Genomic DNA, 18,715 nt, shown 5'->3' on the forward strand with positions numbered 1-18,715 from the left:
AGGTTCTTTTTGGTCTTTAAGGCAATGTAACATAATTTCAATCCAAAAGGAGAAGGGACAAAAAGTAGTTCTTGCTTTACTGGTATTTGCTGTCTCTGTTTGTGAACTGCACAAATGGACACACCTCACAGCAGGTTTCCATATTTTTATTAGATTCCATAACCTTTTGATTTTGCAAATCAGAAGAGATTCTTTGCCACTGGTTCTGTTTTACACCAAGAAAATGCTCCAAAACTGAGCCTGGCTTGTAAACAAACAGCAGTGCTGCCATTGAAGGGAATGGAGGAAACCTTTTCCAAAGGAGGCTTGTGGCAGAGTGTATTTTCCATTCCTCTGAGGTCTTTGGGATTTTCACAAGGCTCCCTGACCCACAGTGAGGTGCTTTCCAGTTAGTTTAGTTTTGGAGCCCAGGCCATATCACATCTGGCAGTAGCTCAGCGGACAATAAAAGGCATTAAAGACTTCTTCACTAAAAGGTCTCTCATGTGGGAACTAAACTGGATAGCAATTCTCTTTCCTGCAGGGACAGTGACCAGAAAGTGGTCCAGAGTGCAGTTAGGTGTTGCTTATAAAAATTTGTCTGAGAATGTCAGAAAGGTGTAATCTTACACTACAGGACATTTTATTGACTGTGGGATTGAGCTATTTCTGGTAAAACACTTACATAAAAAAGCGTATCTCATCACTTCATTGTTGTGTGCGAAGTATAGACCATAAAAACCACCTGTGCACAGAAACACTGGGATTGGAACAGCATCAGTGCGAATAGGAGCACTTTTGGCAAAAATACAAGTAGAAAAAGAAGCTCTATTCCCACCACTTCTGGGAACTTTCCTTTTATGGGACAGTCTCCCCCTTCCCCTACCCCCAAATAGGCTTAAAACTTAGAAAAGTAATTAAATTCTGTGATTAGGGGTTGGAAGTTGAATTTTCAATTGCAAACTTTCTTCTTAAAGTATGCTGCAAAATCAAACTGTGTTAATACATGCTAGCTAACCTCAAGTTTAATATATGCAGAACTGGTACTCTTTCAAATTAAGTTAAATTGTTATTGTTAAAGTCAAAGTAGTAAAACTACTGGAGCCTTCCAGGGTGGGCTGTCAAGAGCCAGTGCAGAAAGGCTGAGACCTTGTGAATTTTTATTGTGGGTTTTCTGTGGATTCCTTGCAGTTGTTATCCCATCTTTAACTTGCTCCCATACTCATCTTTGTGTGTCATCTCTGTGACGATCCATGATGGGGTGAGTAAATCTACTTTAATTTATAAGGTCTACCTTAAAAAAAAAAAAACATATCAAATTTAAAAACAAGTTAAGCAAGTTTACAGTTCATGGTATAATGAGTAAGTGTTGTGGCTGAGTCACAGTTTGTGTAGAGGTTTTAGTTGCTTTCCTCTCTCTTTTTTGCTCTTAAAAGCATCCCTATGCTTTTCAGATGTAAATGTTGGACTGAAGTGGTAGGATATTGGCTGTTTCAGAGGCACCCTCCCCTCTGTAGTTACTGTCCTGTTTAATGTCCACTTACAGTAAAAACAATGTTGCAGGAACTCCTGGCGTTTTCAGATAGCTCAGTACTCTATCTAGTGTGGTGTATCCTCAGGACACCATATGGTTGCCATCACCCAACTGAATCAATAGTGAAATTATACAGCCATTTCCTCTACAAATTTGTAAACTTTCATACACCTCCTCTTTGAACTGACAGAGGAAACCAGAAACATACGCCAAGACCTGATTCTCATTTACACCATGATCTGTGCTGTGTGCTTTGCAGTGTAGGGGCCTGCCATGCTAAATGAGAATCAGCCCTTGGGCCATGAGTGCATTGCAGTAAGTTCTGTTCCCAGGAGAACAGACTCTTCTTGTGTCCAGAAAGCTGCTGAAGTTCAGCCCTGGCTGTCTTAAGAATGAAATTCTGGCATCACAGATACCATTTCCAGGTCAGGAGTCACAACCCAAAGGCTGCAGTACTGCTCAGTGTGGGTCTGGTGGCCTGTGTAGGAGATGAGGACAGAAACATCACAGCTCTGGCAACAGCCAAACAGCCTGAAACAATTATTTTGAAATTTTCAAAAAGTGTAAAATCTGTGGTTTGTAAAAGAAACGGGTTCATTAGCTCTGTCAGGCCAGGGTTTTGGAAAGTCCAGCTTCTCAGAAGACTGTACAGGGCAGTCTCTGAAGTTGCATGCAGCTTTTGGAGCCTGTAAAAGTACACTTTTGTTTCACACTCTGTATGTCTGAAAGCATACCTCTAAAGAAGGTCCAGTGTGATCCCGCTGACCTGAAATCCCTGAAGACTGTAGTGACAGGACAAGGGTAATGGGTTAAAACTTAAACAGGGGAAGTTTGGATTGGATATAAGGAGGAAATTCTTTCCTGTTAGGGTGGTGAGGCACTGGAATGGGCTGCCCAGGGAGGTTGTGAGTGCTCCATCCCTGGCGGTGTTCAAGGCCAGGTTGGAGGAAGCCTTGGGTGGGATGGTTTAGTGTGAGGTGTGCCTGCCCATGGTGGGGGGGTTGGAACTAGATGATCTTGAGGTCCTTTCCAACCCTAACTATTCTATGATTCTATTCTAAGATTTTCAGAAAGAAAAACAATACATGAATTTCATGAACAATGTTTTATGGTCAAAAAAACACCTGCTTTCAATCTGCTTCATCTTGAGAGGTCACTAGATGTGGTCAGATAGTTAATAGATAATTTTTTAAGATGTCAGGACATGTTGAACACTACCAAAAGTAGTGCTGTTAAAGAAAAATGGACCCCCAGCAGCTTTGGGAAGCTGCCAGCACTTCAGTGGGATGTGGGAAGCTTCTCAGCCTGTATCAGCTGTTGTATTGTGGTCCTAGAATCACAGCATGAAGAAATTGAGGCATGACTCCCTGCGAGATCTCTTAGTCATAAACAGAGATGAAAAAATGCCAGCTACAGTGTTTGTTTACTGTAAGAAGTCTTCTGAAGATGCCTGGACACAGTAGCCTTTGGCATACCAAAGTGCCTGGCTTTATTTGCCCTCTCTGCTCTGGCAACTTGGTTAGTTGCAATATTCTACCACACAGCTGGTTTCCAAGGCAATGGTTAAGATCAAATCTCCTCATCAAGGCAAATTATGAGAACAGCACACTGAGGTTTTCCTTTGGTATTTTAATCCAATCTCTTTGGAACTTTTATTCCTGTAAAGTAACAAACGTCACTTGTTTTCTAAAAGGTTATCCTTAGTTAATCAGAGATGAATCTCCTAATGAAGAGCAAGGGTCATTCAGACACCCTGATGAAGTCTTTGTAAGAAGTGAGATAGGGTCTGTCTTGCAGGAGTGGATCACATCTGTACTTTTCCAGGTACATGCTCCGAACCACTGGGAAGAGTCAGAGGCATGGCTTGCCCTTCAGTAGCATGACAAACAATGTTTACTTAATCAGATGTGCCAAATACACTGTAACAAAGCCCATTTAAATCAAGTTACATTAGTTATTTTCTGTTAGGTAATGCTTTTGCTCAAGACACTAGAAAAGGATTTTGAAAAACACTTATCCAAACCCTAAGCACAACAGCTCAACAAAGAAAGATCTAAGCAAATTGATTTGACAGATAAGTAACCTCAGGGATTTGAGGAATTGACAGCTCATGCTGAGAGTGCAGAGCCTTGGTGGGCTTGGAAATCCATTTCTTTGTGTCCTGTGCCACTCGGGTGTCCCTCAAATTGCATGCACAACTCTAAACATTCCCCATAGCACTGGTAGTATTTTCCTCCAGTACGTGCTGCAAGGATGTTTAATGAAAATTCATGGTATGCAGTGATGATGTTCTGTTTATGTTCTTTCACTGTGAGAGTTAGAAACAATTATTTTTCTTAAATGAAAGCTAAGGTGCCCAAAAGTTTCCTAGAGGGGACTTTGAAAACCAAACCACATATCCTGAAGCTGAGCAGCCAGTTTTGGAATATTCTAGCACAGTGGCACAGGATTTCAATTGCCAGTTGATCGTGAGGGTTAGAGATATGCAAGGCTCCAAAGCTTAATCCCTGTTAGAGTCCTGACGAGAGTGATCTTTTGTAAAACCCTTAAAATCTTTACAGCAGTTCTGTGCGTTGTTGAGTCCAAAAGCAGATCAGCAGGCACTGAATTAGCCAGCACAGTAAAAAGATTCAGTGAGGAAATTAATACTATAGGGATGTCTAATTTTCAAGTGTTTGCAGCTCTGGATAATTATGTTCTAATAATATAGTGTCCTGAATGTTTTGTGGTGGCAAGGACTCAATACATATGAGTATTAATCAGAAGCTTAACAAGTAACAGCTTCAGATCTTATCTCCAGGAAAACCTGTTTCTGTATCCCAAAATACTAAATTAAGGTAATGCGTTTGTGGCTGGATTTTTAGTATCTCTGTATTAATCTATCTGTCCATTTCATCTGGCTTCAATACCACTGAACTGTAGAGATGATCAAAAGCAAAATGAGAATGCTGAAGCTACGGTCTCATTTGAAATATTGTCTTTCCAGGCTGATATTTTTCCAGTCATTCTGCCAGCAGTCTCAGGTCTGTATCGTGTATTTAAATTATCATCTCATCTAAGTGCAAATCTTGGTCCAGGCCAAGGCCATCTGTTGTTGGGTAATAGTTGTGATTTATTCTGTCTCTGGTTTACATTCATGCTCATGGACCAGATGTTGATTTGCAAGATTTGCTTTTATTCATTTTCAGTTTTGTACCATGTGTTAATATCACAAGCAGCTCTTTAATTTTAGACATTTTTTTGTCTAGTGTTTAAATTTAGGGATGAGTAATAGCATCACACATCCCTCTGGGACACAATTCAGCGTATTTCAGAACAGGGTAGGACAGGAGAAAATATTTTTATATTTCAGAGATACATTCAAACAATGTCACTATATGTCTAATTTCTTCCTAGTCACTAGTTCATACACTCATTTATCTTGCATGTGAATAGTTACATATTGCTTTCAAATTAAAGCTCTGGACAATTTGAAGACTTGTGGGCTCAAGATTGTTGTAGGTAGCTAAATAGTAGGCAAAATATTTATGATGGTCTTCGGCATATCCGTGGCTACCTTTGCTTTCAATGTAGAATGAGGGTAGTTATGAAACCTTGCCAGTTAAGACTGATTGTCAGAGGGACACTCCTGCATATAAAAGGTAAAGATTATTAGGAAGATGGATACATTTCCTGAATTCCAGATTTTAAATAAATGGATCTTTGTAGTAGAGATCGGCAGTGTCTACCTTCTAGATTATGTGTACATCTTGCACATTAATTCCTGGTTGCTGTTTGGATTTAGAGCTGACTGGCTTTTCATATGGCTGTCTTGTCCAAAGTTGGTGTTGAAACACTGAAGAGTTGTGTGGCAGCTCCAGATTACATTTGAATACACAAATGCAAGTGGAAATTACTTCATTGTCTCACTATCTGCTGTGGGAGCAGAAAGCTCTGGGCCTTCCCTTTCGCACTGTTCAGACTGCTCTGGTAAAACAGAGGAGTAGCAGGTGAATTGATACATGAACCACTTTGGTGTGTAGTTTTGGGAGACATTTCAGAGTCTGGAAATTAATGGGAAGTTAATTCTCATGTGTTGGGTAACAGAGCACCTTCATCAGCGGTTCCCTATGCACTTTGTTTCAGATCCAGTGAGTTGATCTTGTCAGGTTGCATGTGGAGGGATTGCTAGTAGCACTGCACAGGTAATAGGTATCTTACCAGTTTCTTTCACTAACAGGATTTTGTGTGGCTGAGCAGGATGTGCTGGCTCTGCCATGATCTGTGTAAAAAAGGTCACTTCACTAGGCTAGACTAGATTATAATATTGGCATTTTATGTGTCTGTCCTTCTTCTTATATTCCTTTGGTTTGAATGTCAGTAACTGTGGTCTAGAAAACAATGCTCCTTTTGTTTCTCTGAGGCAGGGAAAGAGACTGTCTGGGTGGGATTCATTAAATACAGCTTGAGGTGTTTGGATGTTGGCTGACCAGTCTGAACTAGACTGTTCTCACGAGTCACTGAACAGCAGCAGACTCCTCTGGAGCTCCTGGCTTCTCTAGTGCTGTCTTGGTGTAGAGCAAAATACCTGCTGGAGTTGCCCACTTCAATTGACTGATCTAGCAGAAAATTACTTGCTGTTTTTGTTAAAGTCAGTATTATGAAGACAGAGAGCGCATAGTCGTGGACTGCTTGTTTCTTCTTTGCAGCTCTTGAATTATCATTCACAGAACTCTAAAATTAGTTGAGATTAAAGCTAAGTTCTGTTACTAAAAAAAAAAAAAAATCAAAAAAAGCCAGCTTCTAGGTGAGGTAGATCTAAGAAAGGTGAATTTTGCATTTTACTTTCAATGCAAGGTTTAGAATAAATTATTGTTTTCCAGCAAATCAGTTTGGTGGAATCTGAACCTGCCTGGCACTGTTAATAAATAGTTTGGCTGTGTTGTAGTCATGGAAATACACTTTCTGCAAAGTCAGTCTGAGCCAAGTCTTTTAATTTAACCATGATGGAGGAGATGCAGAGCTTGTAAAGGCCAAGTCGGAGGTGTTTGCACTGTCTCTGTAGTTACCATAAGACTCTTACGAGAAGTTGCTACTGCCAGTCTCTGCCCTGTGAACTGCAAAAAGAAACTCACAAGATACCGAAATGGGTAGAGAAAATCTCTGCAGTGCCTAGCCTAGCTTCTTCTGTGAAGTGGAATTGTTGCTGACAATAGATACGGGCAGTTATGGCTTTGTATAGCTGAGTCTTGGAGACCTCCGAAATCCTCTAGCTCTCTGCCGACTTGTTCCAGGATTGCACCACACTCTGCATGAAAAACTGTTTCTAAGTATCCAACCTGAACCTCCCGTGGTGCAGCCAAGAAAAGGAATTGTGCAGGAGGAACTGGAGGAATTTTCCTTATTTCATTGCTATCCAGAAATTTCTGTCATGACACTGATGTTTATTTCTGTAGAGGTTCTCCAACTGTAAAGTTTTTGTGATAGTTCTTAATATAATTTATCCACACAGTAAATAAAAGTGCTGTTATAAGCAAAACTAAGCCAGCATCAATTAGTGTACCAATATTCAGATATGTTGGCAAAAAATAGTTAATTGTAATGATTCACAGGCCATCATCTGTGCAGTATTTGTGTTTTGCTGGGTTATGATGCTAGGGACTCTCAGAAGTATTGAAAAAAGAAAAAAAAAAACCACAACAGGAGAAGCATTTTTAGAGCGATGTTAAAAATAGTCATCAAATCAGGACAAGGACATTGTTGCAAAATCTAGTTTTAATGGGCCTCTTACCTTTAGCCTGTTCCCTTGGGAACATTGAATTTCAAGAACACTTTTTCTGTAAAGTTCATTGCCTGAGTGTTGTCTTAATGTCAGTGGTTCAAAAATGAAATGTGAATTACATATGTGGTCTGAGAATTACAGGAGAGTGGTTTTATAATTTTGGTACCAAGATGTTTTTAATTACAGTCATATATTGAAGTAATGTTTTCTGCTTATGGTCAGTTCTTTGTTATTCTGGGGGATTTTTTGGTGGGAAAAAAAGAGCGATATTTCTGCAATGTATCTACAGAATATCTTTGTATATTTGACACCAATTTTCTTGTGTAACTCAGTTCCCCGCATCTTAGACATAACAATGTAGTGTTTAGATACTAAAATGGAGAAATTACAGTTACCCTGACATTAAGATGTTAACAGTGTCCTGGAGGAAGTCTTAGTTCAGTCTGCCAAAAAGATAACCTTGGTGAAAACCATCAGTTGTTTGTGTGCTCGTTCTTTGCCCTTAAGCAGGGAGCTGAAAAGCTGCAAGCTGCACGTGAAGTTTCTAAGTCCTGGGTTTGTAAAATACCATGGGAGTTTTACAAATGGGAAAGCACAAAATGAGATGAGTGCATCAAACCTGCTTCTACTTTTTAACCACATGAGATAGATGCTGACTCTTGAAAAGTGAAAGGCAGATGTCGGGGTCTGGTTTTAGATAGTTGTAAAAACTTCTTAATGAGCTGGTCTCCACGTGTTTGACACAGTGGCACCTGCCAGCTCTTGTTCTTCTCAGAGGCACTGGCAGTGTATTTGGCATTGCTGGGATTGGGAGAGAGACAAACTCAGGGGCTAGGAAAATAAGCCTTTCCAGGTTCTTCGGGACCTGGAAAAGATAGTTAGTGATTGGAAGATTTTTCACTTAAAGCATGAGTTAGAAATTTAAACTCAGTTTGTCGATTATATAAACACACTCTTTTGTTCCTAATTAATAAGAGGGAGCAAATACTCTTCCCTCACAACTCTCATTGTGTCATGAGATGGTGCAGTGAAGCAACCTTCTGTCAGGTAAGCTAAGCTTTGAAGGGCATGGGAAGCTTCTCTCGTTGTTAGTAGTCTTTCTTTGGTCCTGTTTTTGGTCCATATTACTTCCGTTGATAAGGGAAGAACCACATTTCCCCAGGCTGCAAGTTGAACAGTTTGAGTTCAGCAACAGAAAAAAAAAAAAAAAGGCTGCTGCATTTTTCCTTGTAGGTCAGGTCCATATCCAGAGCATCTCCTGCAGATGCAGCTTCCACTGCTTAAACCCAGGGTAGTTAGTTTTAACACTGCTGTCGTACAGCAGTACCCAGCCACCTCACAGATGAGATAAGCTACTAAAGCACAGCTTTGCCATTAAACTTCCCTGGTAGGTTTTGTCAGCAGAGCTCACAATTCACACCCTGTCACAGCCCTGTCTGATACAGTCCTACTGCACAAAGGATGTGGTGTAGGGCTTGAGATAGATACAGCAAGATGGCATTTATTTATAAAGCAGACAGAACTGCAAGTGGAGGCTTCAGTTCAGCAAAGCCTATAACCACATGTTTAAATATCACTGAAGTCAAGTTAAATTACTTTAATCATATACATAAGTACTCTGTTGAATGAGGGTCTAATAGTAGTTTCCATCTCTTTCCACATGATCAAGGCTTTTTCATATTCTGCTGTATGCGATAGGGATTTCTTTTTAGTTACACAGCCTGAGCAACTGCTGTGACTCTTGGAAGACTCCCTCAACAATCTGAATTTGCTAAGCTGTCATAAATAGTTTTATATGGAATGCCTCTAAGATAGAATGGAAAGGAATTTTCCCAGCTCTGTAGATTTAACAGATCCAGAGTAGATTTAACACATCTTTTTCCCCATGTTTTCCAGGACCACCTGTTATTGCCAGCCACGACACATAACAAGACCAGAAGACCAAAGATGTCTATAGTGTTGCCAGCTGTAAACATCAATGGTAAGTCCAAAATATGAAAGAGAATGATAGGAAAAATAATTTCAAAGAGATGTGACTAACTTGTATGTGGAAACCAAATTTAGACTAAATGTCTGTAGTTACAGCTTTGAAAAAGATGTCAGACTGGTCATTACTGGGCCTTAGTTGCCAGGGTCCGTGCTGGCACTGGGGTGCTGGTAAATCACCAGTGCCTGGTCGCCGAGACTGTAACGAATGGCTGCATGACTTGGCCAGCAGTTCTGCGGTATCTCATTCTAGCTCCTTCAAGGAGCTAGTGATTTATACACAGTCTCAGTGATTTATACACAGCTGATTAAAGGTTACTTGAATGTGTTCTGTCTTCTCTGACTTGGTGGCTACAAAGGACCCATCGAGTGTCGAGACTGTTCTCATCCTCTCATTCGGGTTCATCCTGCGTCTGCTTAGCAGGCCAAATTCCTTGGCCTTACTAGCTTGTTAGGATACCAACTGCCTTCCGTCAGCTTTCTTAGCTGTTTACCACTGTTATACAACACTCAGTGTGAGTGGGACCTCTCAGCACAGCTTCATCAGGATTAATCATGTTACAGTGCCACAGGACAGCAGAGAAAACAGCTTTGCAGCAGAGGCACAGGCTTATCAGCAAAGAGAAATGCTCTTGATATGTGTTTTCGTCCCACATGAGAGACATGACCTGTGTAAATGTATTATTAATTCATGTGTCGAGGGATTGCCAAGTTAGGACATATTTGGGGCACAGGGTCGCTGTCACAGTCATCAAACACATCATGAACCCTGTAACAGTATAAACTTTACTTTCTGAATATTTGTGCACATAGTGCTTCTAGAAAACTTGTATGTTTAACAGTACAAGCAAATCATAAACACAAATGTTATTGTTAAATTCAGACATGCTGAAAACATTATTTTATGATGCAAATTTCCATAAACTAAGGGAAAAAAAGTAAAATCAGTTTAGGCTTTCAACATTTTGATAATTACATTTTCCCGTGCAGTACACTAAGCTTGTGATAATCTGTAACTAGCTATCTTAGGAGAATTTTTATTAGATGGATCAGTATTATTTTTGGCATTTATCTGCTTGAAACTCCCTTTTCATGTCCATTACAAACATCCTTTTCTGGCTGAGCCATGAATTAGCACGTGCAAATGGGCACTTTATCACTTAAAGAACAAACACTATTTCTAAATTACGAAGTATTTCCTCTTAACATCTTACTGAGTCTTGTTTTACTTGAAGTAACTTTTCAGTTGTTGAAGTAAATATATTTTGGAAAATACACATCAGAAGCCAGTGACAAATCTTATCCTTGATTTATAATGAAACATTGTGAAATTTTAGTTACTTGGGTTCTTTGGGAATTTTCTTCAGAACATCAACATAATCCAGGAAACAAAAAAATGTCCAGGGATTTGGGCAGAGATGTTGAAACAGATGAAACACAAGGATAGCATTAAGTAAACAATGACATCAAATACTGCTTTGTCTATGACACACAGCCAGGTGTTGGGAAAAAAATCACAAGGTACACAAGAGGCAGTAGGTAACTTGTTTTGATTTTTAATTTGGTTATTAGTAGATTACCTGGAGGAGAGGATTCCCTAAAAAGTTCTGCCTGGAGAAGGTCCCATTTTCTTTCCTTTCAGAACATTGCTCCTCCACCCTATTCTGCCTCCTCTGTGGGGACTGAGCATGTCCTGAATAAGCATCTGGAAGCTAGCTGACAACAAATCTTTCCTCCCAGCTGTTCTTTGAAGCCCACCTTAATTCTTGTCCACCTGCAGAGAGCTGGCTGCTAGAAGAGGATGGGTCTCCCTGGGAGGATTTGGCAAAACTTTCAATGAAAGGACTTGTCCCCTCCTGCCTTTTCTTATGCCTCAGCCAGGTCTCTGTGGAAGAACAGAAACCTTTTCCACTGCCACCTACTTGCCCTTCCTTTTTGTTGCCACAAGCCTGGCAAAGGAGATGAAGGGAATGAAAGTGAATGTCCTTTTCTTTGAAACTCTTTTGGAACTTCATCACTTGCTTTCTTCTTTGGGATCTGTATTTGTCTGTGTACTGAAGTTTACCCATGACACTGTTTCCAAACATGAAACAGCTTACAGTTCAGTCGAGAACCCTTTGAACTGCTTGGATAGTCTTTTTCCCAGCAGAACTGCCTGACTGCACTTAGATTACTTGAGTGTCTTCTGAGCTTAGCTACAGACTCTGCCTATAGTTGGCTTGAGCTGTTCCCACCACCACTGTAGCGACAAAGGACAGGTATGGACAAAGATGAGGAAGCCAAAAGAGTTGTCAGTCACTGTCCTACATGACTCTGCATGGATGTTTATGACATGATTCTGCACGACTGGTCTGGCAGTTTTCACCAGTGTACAAAGTAGAATCAAATTTATACTTTGAAGAGTTTTTCTTGTAGGGAAGAGTGGGGGTAAGTCTAGATAGTGGCAGTCTGAGTGCTTTGCAGATAATGGCAAATCTCAATGGAAAATTTTGTAGTAGTCAGGTGTGGGTATGTGAGCATGTATGCATTCAATAAGATGAAAGTTTGAGAACAATTTTGTACAAACCAACAATAGTACATTACTAATTTTCAAGGCAAAAGCTTGATAAAAACTATTCAGTTGCTGTATGTTGAAAAGGAGTAAAAATGGCCATTACCTTGCAGCTTTCTCCTATGTGCTGCTTCTGGTAAGACTGAATTGATTGTGAATCACACTAAAGTGAGCATGAGGATAAGCCAGCAAAAACCCCATTGAGGGCTTATCCACAGGTGTACAGAAATAGGTTTAAATATTTAAATATATTTAATATGATAACATGTTAAATATGTTTAAGTTTTTTAAGTATAATAACTTGTTACACATTGGTATGTGTTAATCCTCTCTCTTTTACCCTCTTTTCCCTCTTCTGCACCCTCTTCCAAGCCTCTTTCCAAGCTTGCTGGGCTGCCTGCCCCCTGCCAGTTGACAGACAGTACTTGCTGTCAGCTCCTCCATTTCTACCTCCCCCGATGCCCTCCCAGCCCTTTAGCTTTCTCCCATTCCCCTGCTGGCTGCTGTCCCTCGGTACAACTCTCCATTTTGCCCCCACAGCCACCCATGGCCACGTTTTGACCTGGTTCTGCCCAACAACAAAGCCCCAGCGTTTGTGCACAAAAAAGTGTCACGGAAAATCTGCCTGATGGTACCTAAGGACCTTAGGGTTGGTGAGCCTGGAGATAAAAATGCAGAACTGGGTAGTCCTGGTTGCACTATATATGGTTTTGGAGGCACCATTGGTGTGCCTTTACTGAGAAGTTATTCCAGGAAGAAATATCTTTCAGTTTCTCATGGGAATGAAAGCCAACTGCAATTTACAGTTAAACTCCAGCTTTTGTTTTTAACCAAGTCATGTTTGTTATGCTGGATTTCAGCTATTATTTTAGAAATCTAACTATGCACTTGAGACCAGTTAAGTCTCCAGTAGATTTCATTCCTAAATTTGCTTTTATTGTAATTTGGAGTCTTGTTGGCTCATTACTCCAATTCCAATTTGACATATAGGCAGTGCCTTTCTTGAAGTTTAAGTGAAAACATCTGCCATTAGCCTTCTATTTACTTAACTGCTGTAAAAAATGCAGTTATATGTAAAAAATGGGTTATAACATCAGTCTTTGTATCAAAATAATCTATAAAATACAGCACAGCTAAGCCAGTCTCCCTACCCCAGGCACAAGCCTTTTGTCTCTGCAGAATGCCCACAGCATACCATGCTACCAGTGGTCCTCTCCTTGCAGTCCACAGAAGTGAGAACATATGTACAGTCCTTCAGTATAGGAGATAGCATTCAATGTTCAGCCCAAGAAGCCACTTTCATTACTAGATTTCTCCCTAGGATTAGGTTAGGTACTCTCGCAGCATGCACTTCCTCTTGGTAGGAGCAGCTGTGAACATCCATGCAGATGTGTACTCACCATGAGTATTGTTGCTCTAAGCAGAAGCACAAAGACCAAACGGTCCTGTTTTATTCTTAGGATCCCTGTGCAGAACAATTCCCCATAGGTGAAAGTCCTTCCATCATTTGCTCTCATTTGAGGGTTGGTGTCTGCGCAACAGTGAGAGGCCTGATGAGAAAGCCCGTGGTGAGATCTGAGGCTCGTTTTCTGGGAATTGACAGCCATGACAGTTTTGAATTTTTTACAAATATTCTGAGTAGGGTTTTGGTCTAATGTCACACAGTGGGACTTGTCTTCAGTCTGCCTTTGACATAGCTGTGTGCCTGACCCTCTGTAACTTGTATGTTTCTGATTTCTTAAGGAGCCCTGTTCTCCTAAAGGTTGCTTTTTGTCATGAAGCACAACACAGAAATAGTCTCCTAGAGGTAGAAATGAACTGTGAACAAGATGCTGACTTTTGCAAAATCCATGTGCTCTGTTGCGTTGGCAAGCCCCTGATCACGACCACTTCCCTCAGCCTTCCTTGCTAGCATCCACCATCATACTGATGTAACAGACTCCAGAAGTGCTATGAAATAATACATAGTCTAAATAAAAAGGTCAGTAACAAATCCTAGTGTTAAGGCTTTCTGATCAAAACTGGAGTGATTTCTGCCATCAAGCATCATGAGTATTTGCATGCAGTTACAAAGAATCGTCTTTCAACGGACAGCCTTGTGTAAGCCACTCACAGATGTCCAAGGCTGGTGGCAAACTGTGAAAAATCCATAAGGCAAACAGAACCCACACAGGCTGAGAAGAAAAATAAAAACAAAAGCTCTTTGGGAAGTAACAATGTTCTGTGAGTTCCCATGTCTTGGGGTTGAACAAATAAAGTCTCCAACTTCCTCTGCCTTTCAGGGTCAAGCAAACAAAAGATGCCATTTCCATCTTTTGGAGAGAGAAGCAGAATTCCCAGTCAGTCATTGAAAGAGGAAGGTCTAAAACCATACATACCATTTAATGGCAGAGGACTTCCCTGAAGGTCACTGCTTAACATTTGGGTAGCCTCTCTCACCTTGAATAGCTTCAGAATGGTTTCCAAGTGGCTAATGGCCCCAGCTATCTACCTGTTGCTGGTTCACAGAATCACACAATAGTTTGGGATGGAAAGGACCTTAAAAATCATCTTGTTCCAACCCCCTGCCAAGGGCTGTTTCATTCTTCTCATCGTGCTTAGAAGCAAAGTCTTAGTTCCTGTGGCTCCTTCTCACAGCTGCTGTCCTTGGCCCCAGACTGAGAAGCTCATGCCACTCTAGTTGGTACAAAGGACACATCTCCTGGCTACACAAGCATGATCTGTAGAGATACTTCTCTCATTGTTTCTGCTCTTATATCTGGATTTAGCAGAAATAATTGAGAACTCAGCAACTTATAAGCTATAGTCGTATAAGCAGAAGGCTCTGCAGGTTGTGTATGTAGGATTACAACCTATCTGTGAGATGAAAGAACTGTGGCTGCTTAAGTTTTTTGAGAAGGTTGCTGAGAATCCTTCAAATCATGAAGACCTAAACCAGGATGTAGGAAAATATATCTAAGAATATCTACATGTTGTAAGTCTACAGCCCATTTTGAAAATGCCACCCTTCTGCTGCTTGGGCTGCCAGTTGAGGAATGGCAGTAGTTTGGTGAAGCCAGAATAGGAAAAATCAAAGCTGTGGTTAGCTGTCAGTTAGACCTTACTGTAGCAGCTGATTACTGAGCCTGCCCTAAGAAACAGGGAGAGTCTGCTATGCTCTCTATGCAGTCGTGGACAAGCATTATGTCAGGTTACTGTGGTTCTACTGTAATTAGGGGTGGTTTGTTAATGGCAGAGAGGTACTTCAGCTCATGTGCTCATACAAAGCTGTGCTGTAGAGATCAGGATTGAAATCATGCCAAAAGATACTTTATCAAGGAATTTTAATGACAGATTTTAATCATATTGTAAGATGCTGCTTTTGTCATTCCTGTTCTCTTTTCAAAGTGATGTAAAAGCACAGTTTATCAAAACAGAATACCCTCCCAAGCTTTCATACATTTCTTTGAGCATCAGAATCAGTCATTGCCTAGATGCAGTCTTAAATAGATATTTTCCACATATTTTATTGTATTTGAGAGACTTTGCTCTCCCCAGCCATTGTCTGTTAATATATGTTGTCTTTGACAGGAAGGAGAAGATTAAATTACTCAAAAAAGTATGAAAGAAGTCATTCAAGAATCTGCGCACAAAAGCAATGGAATCAGTGTCACTTGAGTTCATGTTTATTTAGTTAGACAGGAAACGATCAAGAAATGAAATCATAAAGGCTTATTCCCCAGTGACTTTTCATAACGAGCTGTTTACCTAAATTGCTAAATAGGCAACCTATTTTTATGTATTCAAAAGAACAGGAAGATGATTTTGTAGGATCCTCTGTGCCTTTTTATCCTTTCATTAATACAAAAATAATATCTCTTGGGTTTTGTATGGTAGAGCAGGCCAAGCCCCAGTGTGACTGGTCTTCCCTGTATGGACAGGATAAATCCTACAGATGGCATTTTCTTGGGAACACACTGTTCCTGAAGGGGGTAGAGAATGAGTCATGAATTAATTGGACTTCTTGTACTTAGTGTTTCCAGTACCAGTGTTGAGTTATTGCACCAGATTATTTTTTCCATATAAAAGACATGCTTCTATAAAATCCACAAAATAGAAGAAGAAAGAAACCCATGGCATTAGCTGCCAGTATAGATGCCAGTATGGACTTACAGAAGGAACCAGATTCAGTTTAGAACTGAACATGTATGTGTGTTGCTTCAGAGATCCTGTCTTCTAGGCTTTCATTAACCCTAGATGCTGATACTGCTCTGTAGGTACGCTCTCCCACCAAGCTCCACAGAGAGCGCTGTGCTGAAAAGCAAAGAGAAAATTTTCATCCTCATCTGTGAGGTTGCCATCACCATCTCTGCTCCATGGAACTGTTTGCACAGCATATTGTAATTCTAACCTCAAGCCCAGCTGATCTGCCTTAGTACATTTTCAAGTGTTTTAAATTCAAGCTTACATAATTCTGCCTCGTGTTGATTTATAGGTGGCAAACACAGTTTTATGTTGGTGATGCATAGGCTAACTCTGGTAGCTCTTTATTTCTACAGTGATGTGAAACATAATTATCCATAGTGAGCTCACCCTGTAAAAACATAAAAAAACTGCAACAGAGCTGGTAGAGGAGGTTCACATTTATTAGTTCTGTCTTGAGAACATCACTGGACTAAATTTAGAGATCAGTAAAAACACAGCAGTCCAAGAGGGTCATTTTCAGTGTTTGGGTTGCAGTCTCTAAGGAGACTGCTGCCAGTGGGGCCAGGAGGCTTTTACCTTCTCATACTCCAGGTCTAACCGCCATGCAGCTTTGCTCACCCTCATCATACAGTCCACCTTACCTCTGGTGCTTCCTGGGCATCATCTGGGCTTAATCATTTGTAGCAAGGTTGCTGTAGGAAAGCATTTGAAAAATATGTCCTGAGTATCTGAGGAACATTTTTTGGTCATCCACATCATTGTAGATCGTCTGCCTCCATCCTGTCTTCTTCTATAGAAGCCCCGGAGAAGCTTGTGTGGAGAGAAGTGCTCGCCCCACACAGACAGCAGCTTCACAAAGATGGTGTTAAAAATACTCTTCTATGAGCAAGAGCTGATCACAGTATCTAAATAAATGAGGTAATTTTATGTATCCAAGTGAAGCAGGTGGAAAATTCAGCTCACTCTTGGGACACTATCCAAACTATAAAGACATTTCAGCTGTAAGTGAATACAGCCTCTCACCAGCCCTCACTCTTAAATCAGTGAGACACTTTTAACACAAAGATGCAAACAGTATTGGGTGGCAGAAAAGGTCCGTGTCAGTGAAAAAGTGAGGTTGCCTCTTGAAAGAAAAAAAAGAAGCCAAAGAGTTCATTTTATCAGTTAGTGCCTACAAATTGAAATGGTGAAGCGTATATTACAGTTCACAGCTAAGGGCTAAATAAGAACAGGAAATAATATTAAAAGAAAAAACAATAGGATAAAGTGCTGGCAATGTGATGAAGATTAATTAAAGATTAAAAGCTTACTGCAGAAGTCTTTAAAAGGACCCTAGAAATCCAAGGGGTTTAAGTAACACATTAAAGTCAATTCATAGAAGTAAGAAGGTGTATTTTAAACAATAGACATTGTAGCAGAATGAGGGAATAGAAAAACAAAGGCAATTTCTGGCAGACTAAATGTCAAACTGTAAGAAGCCAAGCCAGAAAGAGATACTGAGGAACAGCATGCCTGAGGCTTAAAAAAATAATAGAAACATTTCTCAGAGGAAGCCTGCCAGAGAATCTCTAGTGCCCATAGAGAACCAAGGTGTAAAAGAGCACTTCAAGTTTAAATCAGCACTGTTGAAGGAAAAAGTTCTTGTTCTGGTGTTAACCACTGAGGTTATGTATGTATCAGGAGAATGGCAAATGACAAATAAGGCAAAGTTTTTTTAAAAATGGCCTCAGGAACTGTAAAAAATGAAGTCTCGCTTTTGCACAAGCTGAATCTGTGAGAGTCGAGCATGCCTTGCTACATACAACTGGGAAAAGCTATCGCAGCTTCTTGCAGAGGAAAGTTCTACCATAGTGCTCCATTGGAGGCCTCAGTGAGTGTGAGGATAAGGGTGGTCTCATCAGGACAATACCTGAGTGTTCAAAAAGCTTGGAAAAGGTAGTTCTTCAGAGACTGCTAAAGGAAAGCAAGCTTTTGGAGACAAGAGGGAAGCCTCACTTGCAGATTAGTATCTCCCTAAATTGTGTAAATATTTGTGGAAACAGATGGTCGCATTTTGCAATGAAGAGGATGTTACCAGTAGACTGCCGTGCAGGTCTGTGCTGGGGAGATGCCCATGCATCTCCAGGCACAAGCTGGAGGGAGTGAAGTTCTGTTCAGCAGGTGAAACTTGGTGTGAAAAAAAATGCAAAAGAACTTACATAGGAAAAGTGTTTCTGACCAAAATGGCAGATTCTAACTGAGCTGTTATTGCCCAGAGGAGCCACTGCGAATCCTTCCTTGAAGCGTTGGCTTAGCCAAGGAAGAAAAGCACTATAATTCATTAGAGAGGGAGAAGAAAACAAAACATGAACCGTCTTTACAGCCCTGTTGAATCTCTGTCTTCAATGCTATACATTTTTGGTCACAGAGGTTTATAGATATATATCAAACAATGAAAGATGCAGTAAAAAAGCAAGAGAACATTAAGTGTATCAACTTCCCTACTCCAACAACTGTTGAATTTGACAGTGATGGCTGAGGGTAAGGTTATAACAGAACCCTAAGAGCCATGAATGTTGTAGATAAGGTAGTTAGAAAGCCGTTTTCACATATCACCAAAAGTATGTGCTTGCCCAAAATTTTGCTTGTGGTACTGGTCACTGTCAAAGGTACAGGTTGGATGGGACTTTGCTACCAGGACTTTGCTCACCTGCCTTTGCAGAACAGCCATCCTTAGGCA

The 18,715-nt window shown here is 40.5% G+C and overlaps 1 protein-coding gene across 6 annotated transcripts in view; it reads left to right on the forward strand.

Moving 5' to 3' along the window:
• ATF6 (activating transcription factor 6) overlaps positions 1–18,715 on the forward strand; it is a 78,512-nt gene that overhangs the window by 49,090 nt on the left and 10,707 nt on the right. For 3 of the 6 annotated variants that reach the window (XM_065673871.1, XM_065673872.1, XM_065673873.1), the window contains exon 15: positions 9,171–9,255. In XM_065673871.1, the coding sequence (XP_065529943.1) occupies positions 9,171–9,255 (85 nt within the window). Of the gene's footprint in view, positions 1–1,170; positions 1,224–9,170; positions 9,256–12,351; positions 12,456–15,381; positions 18,471–18,715 lie in introns of those variants that run through there. The other 3 variants (XM_065673874.1, XM_065673875.1, XM_065673879.1) reach the window with 3 other exon arrangements.

This window comes from Lathamus discolor, chromosome 3 (genome assembly GCF_037157495.1).
Source record: "Lathamus discolor isolate bLatDis1 chromosome 3, bLatDis1.hap1, whole genome shotgun sequence".
In the NCBI taxonomy this organism is placed as follows: domain Eukaryota; kingdom Metazoa; phylum Chordata; class Aves; order Psittaciformes; family Psittacidae; genus Lathamus; species Lathamus discolor.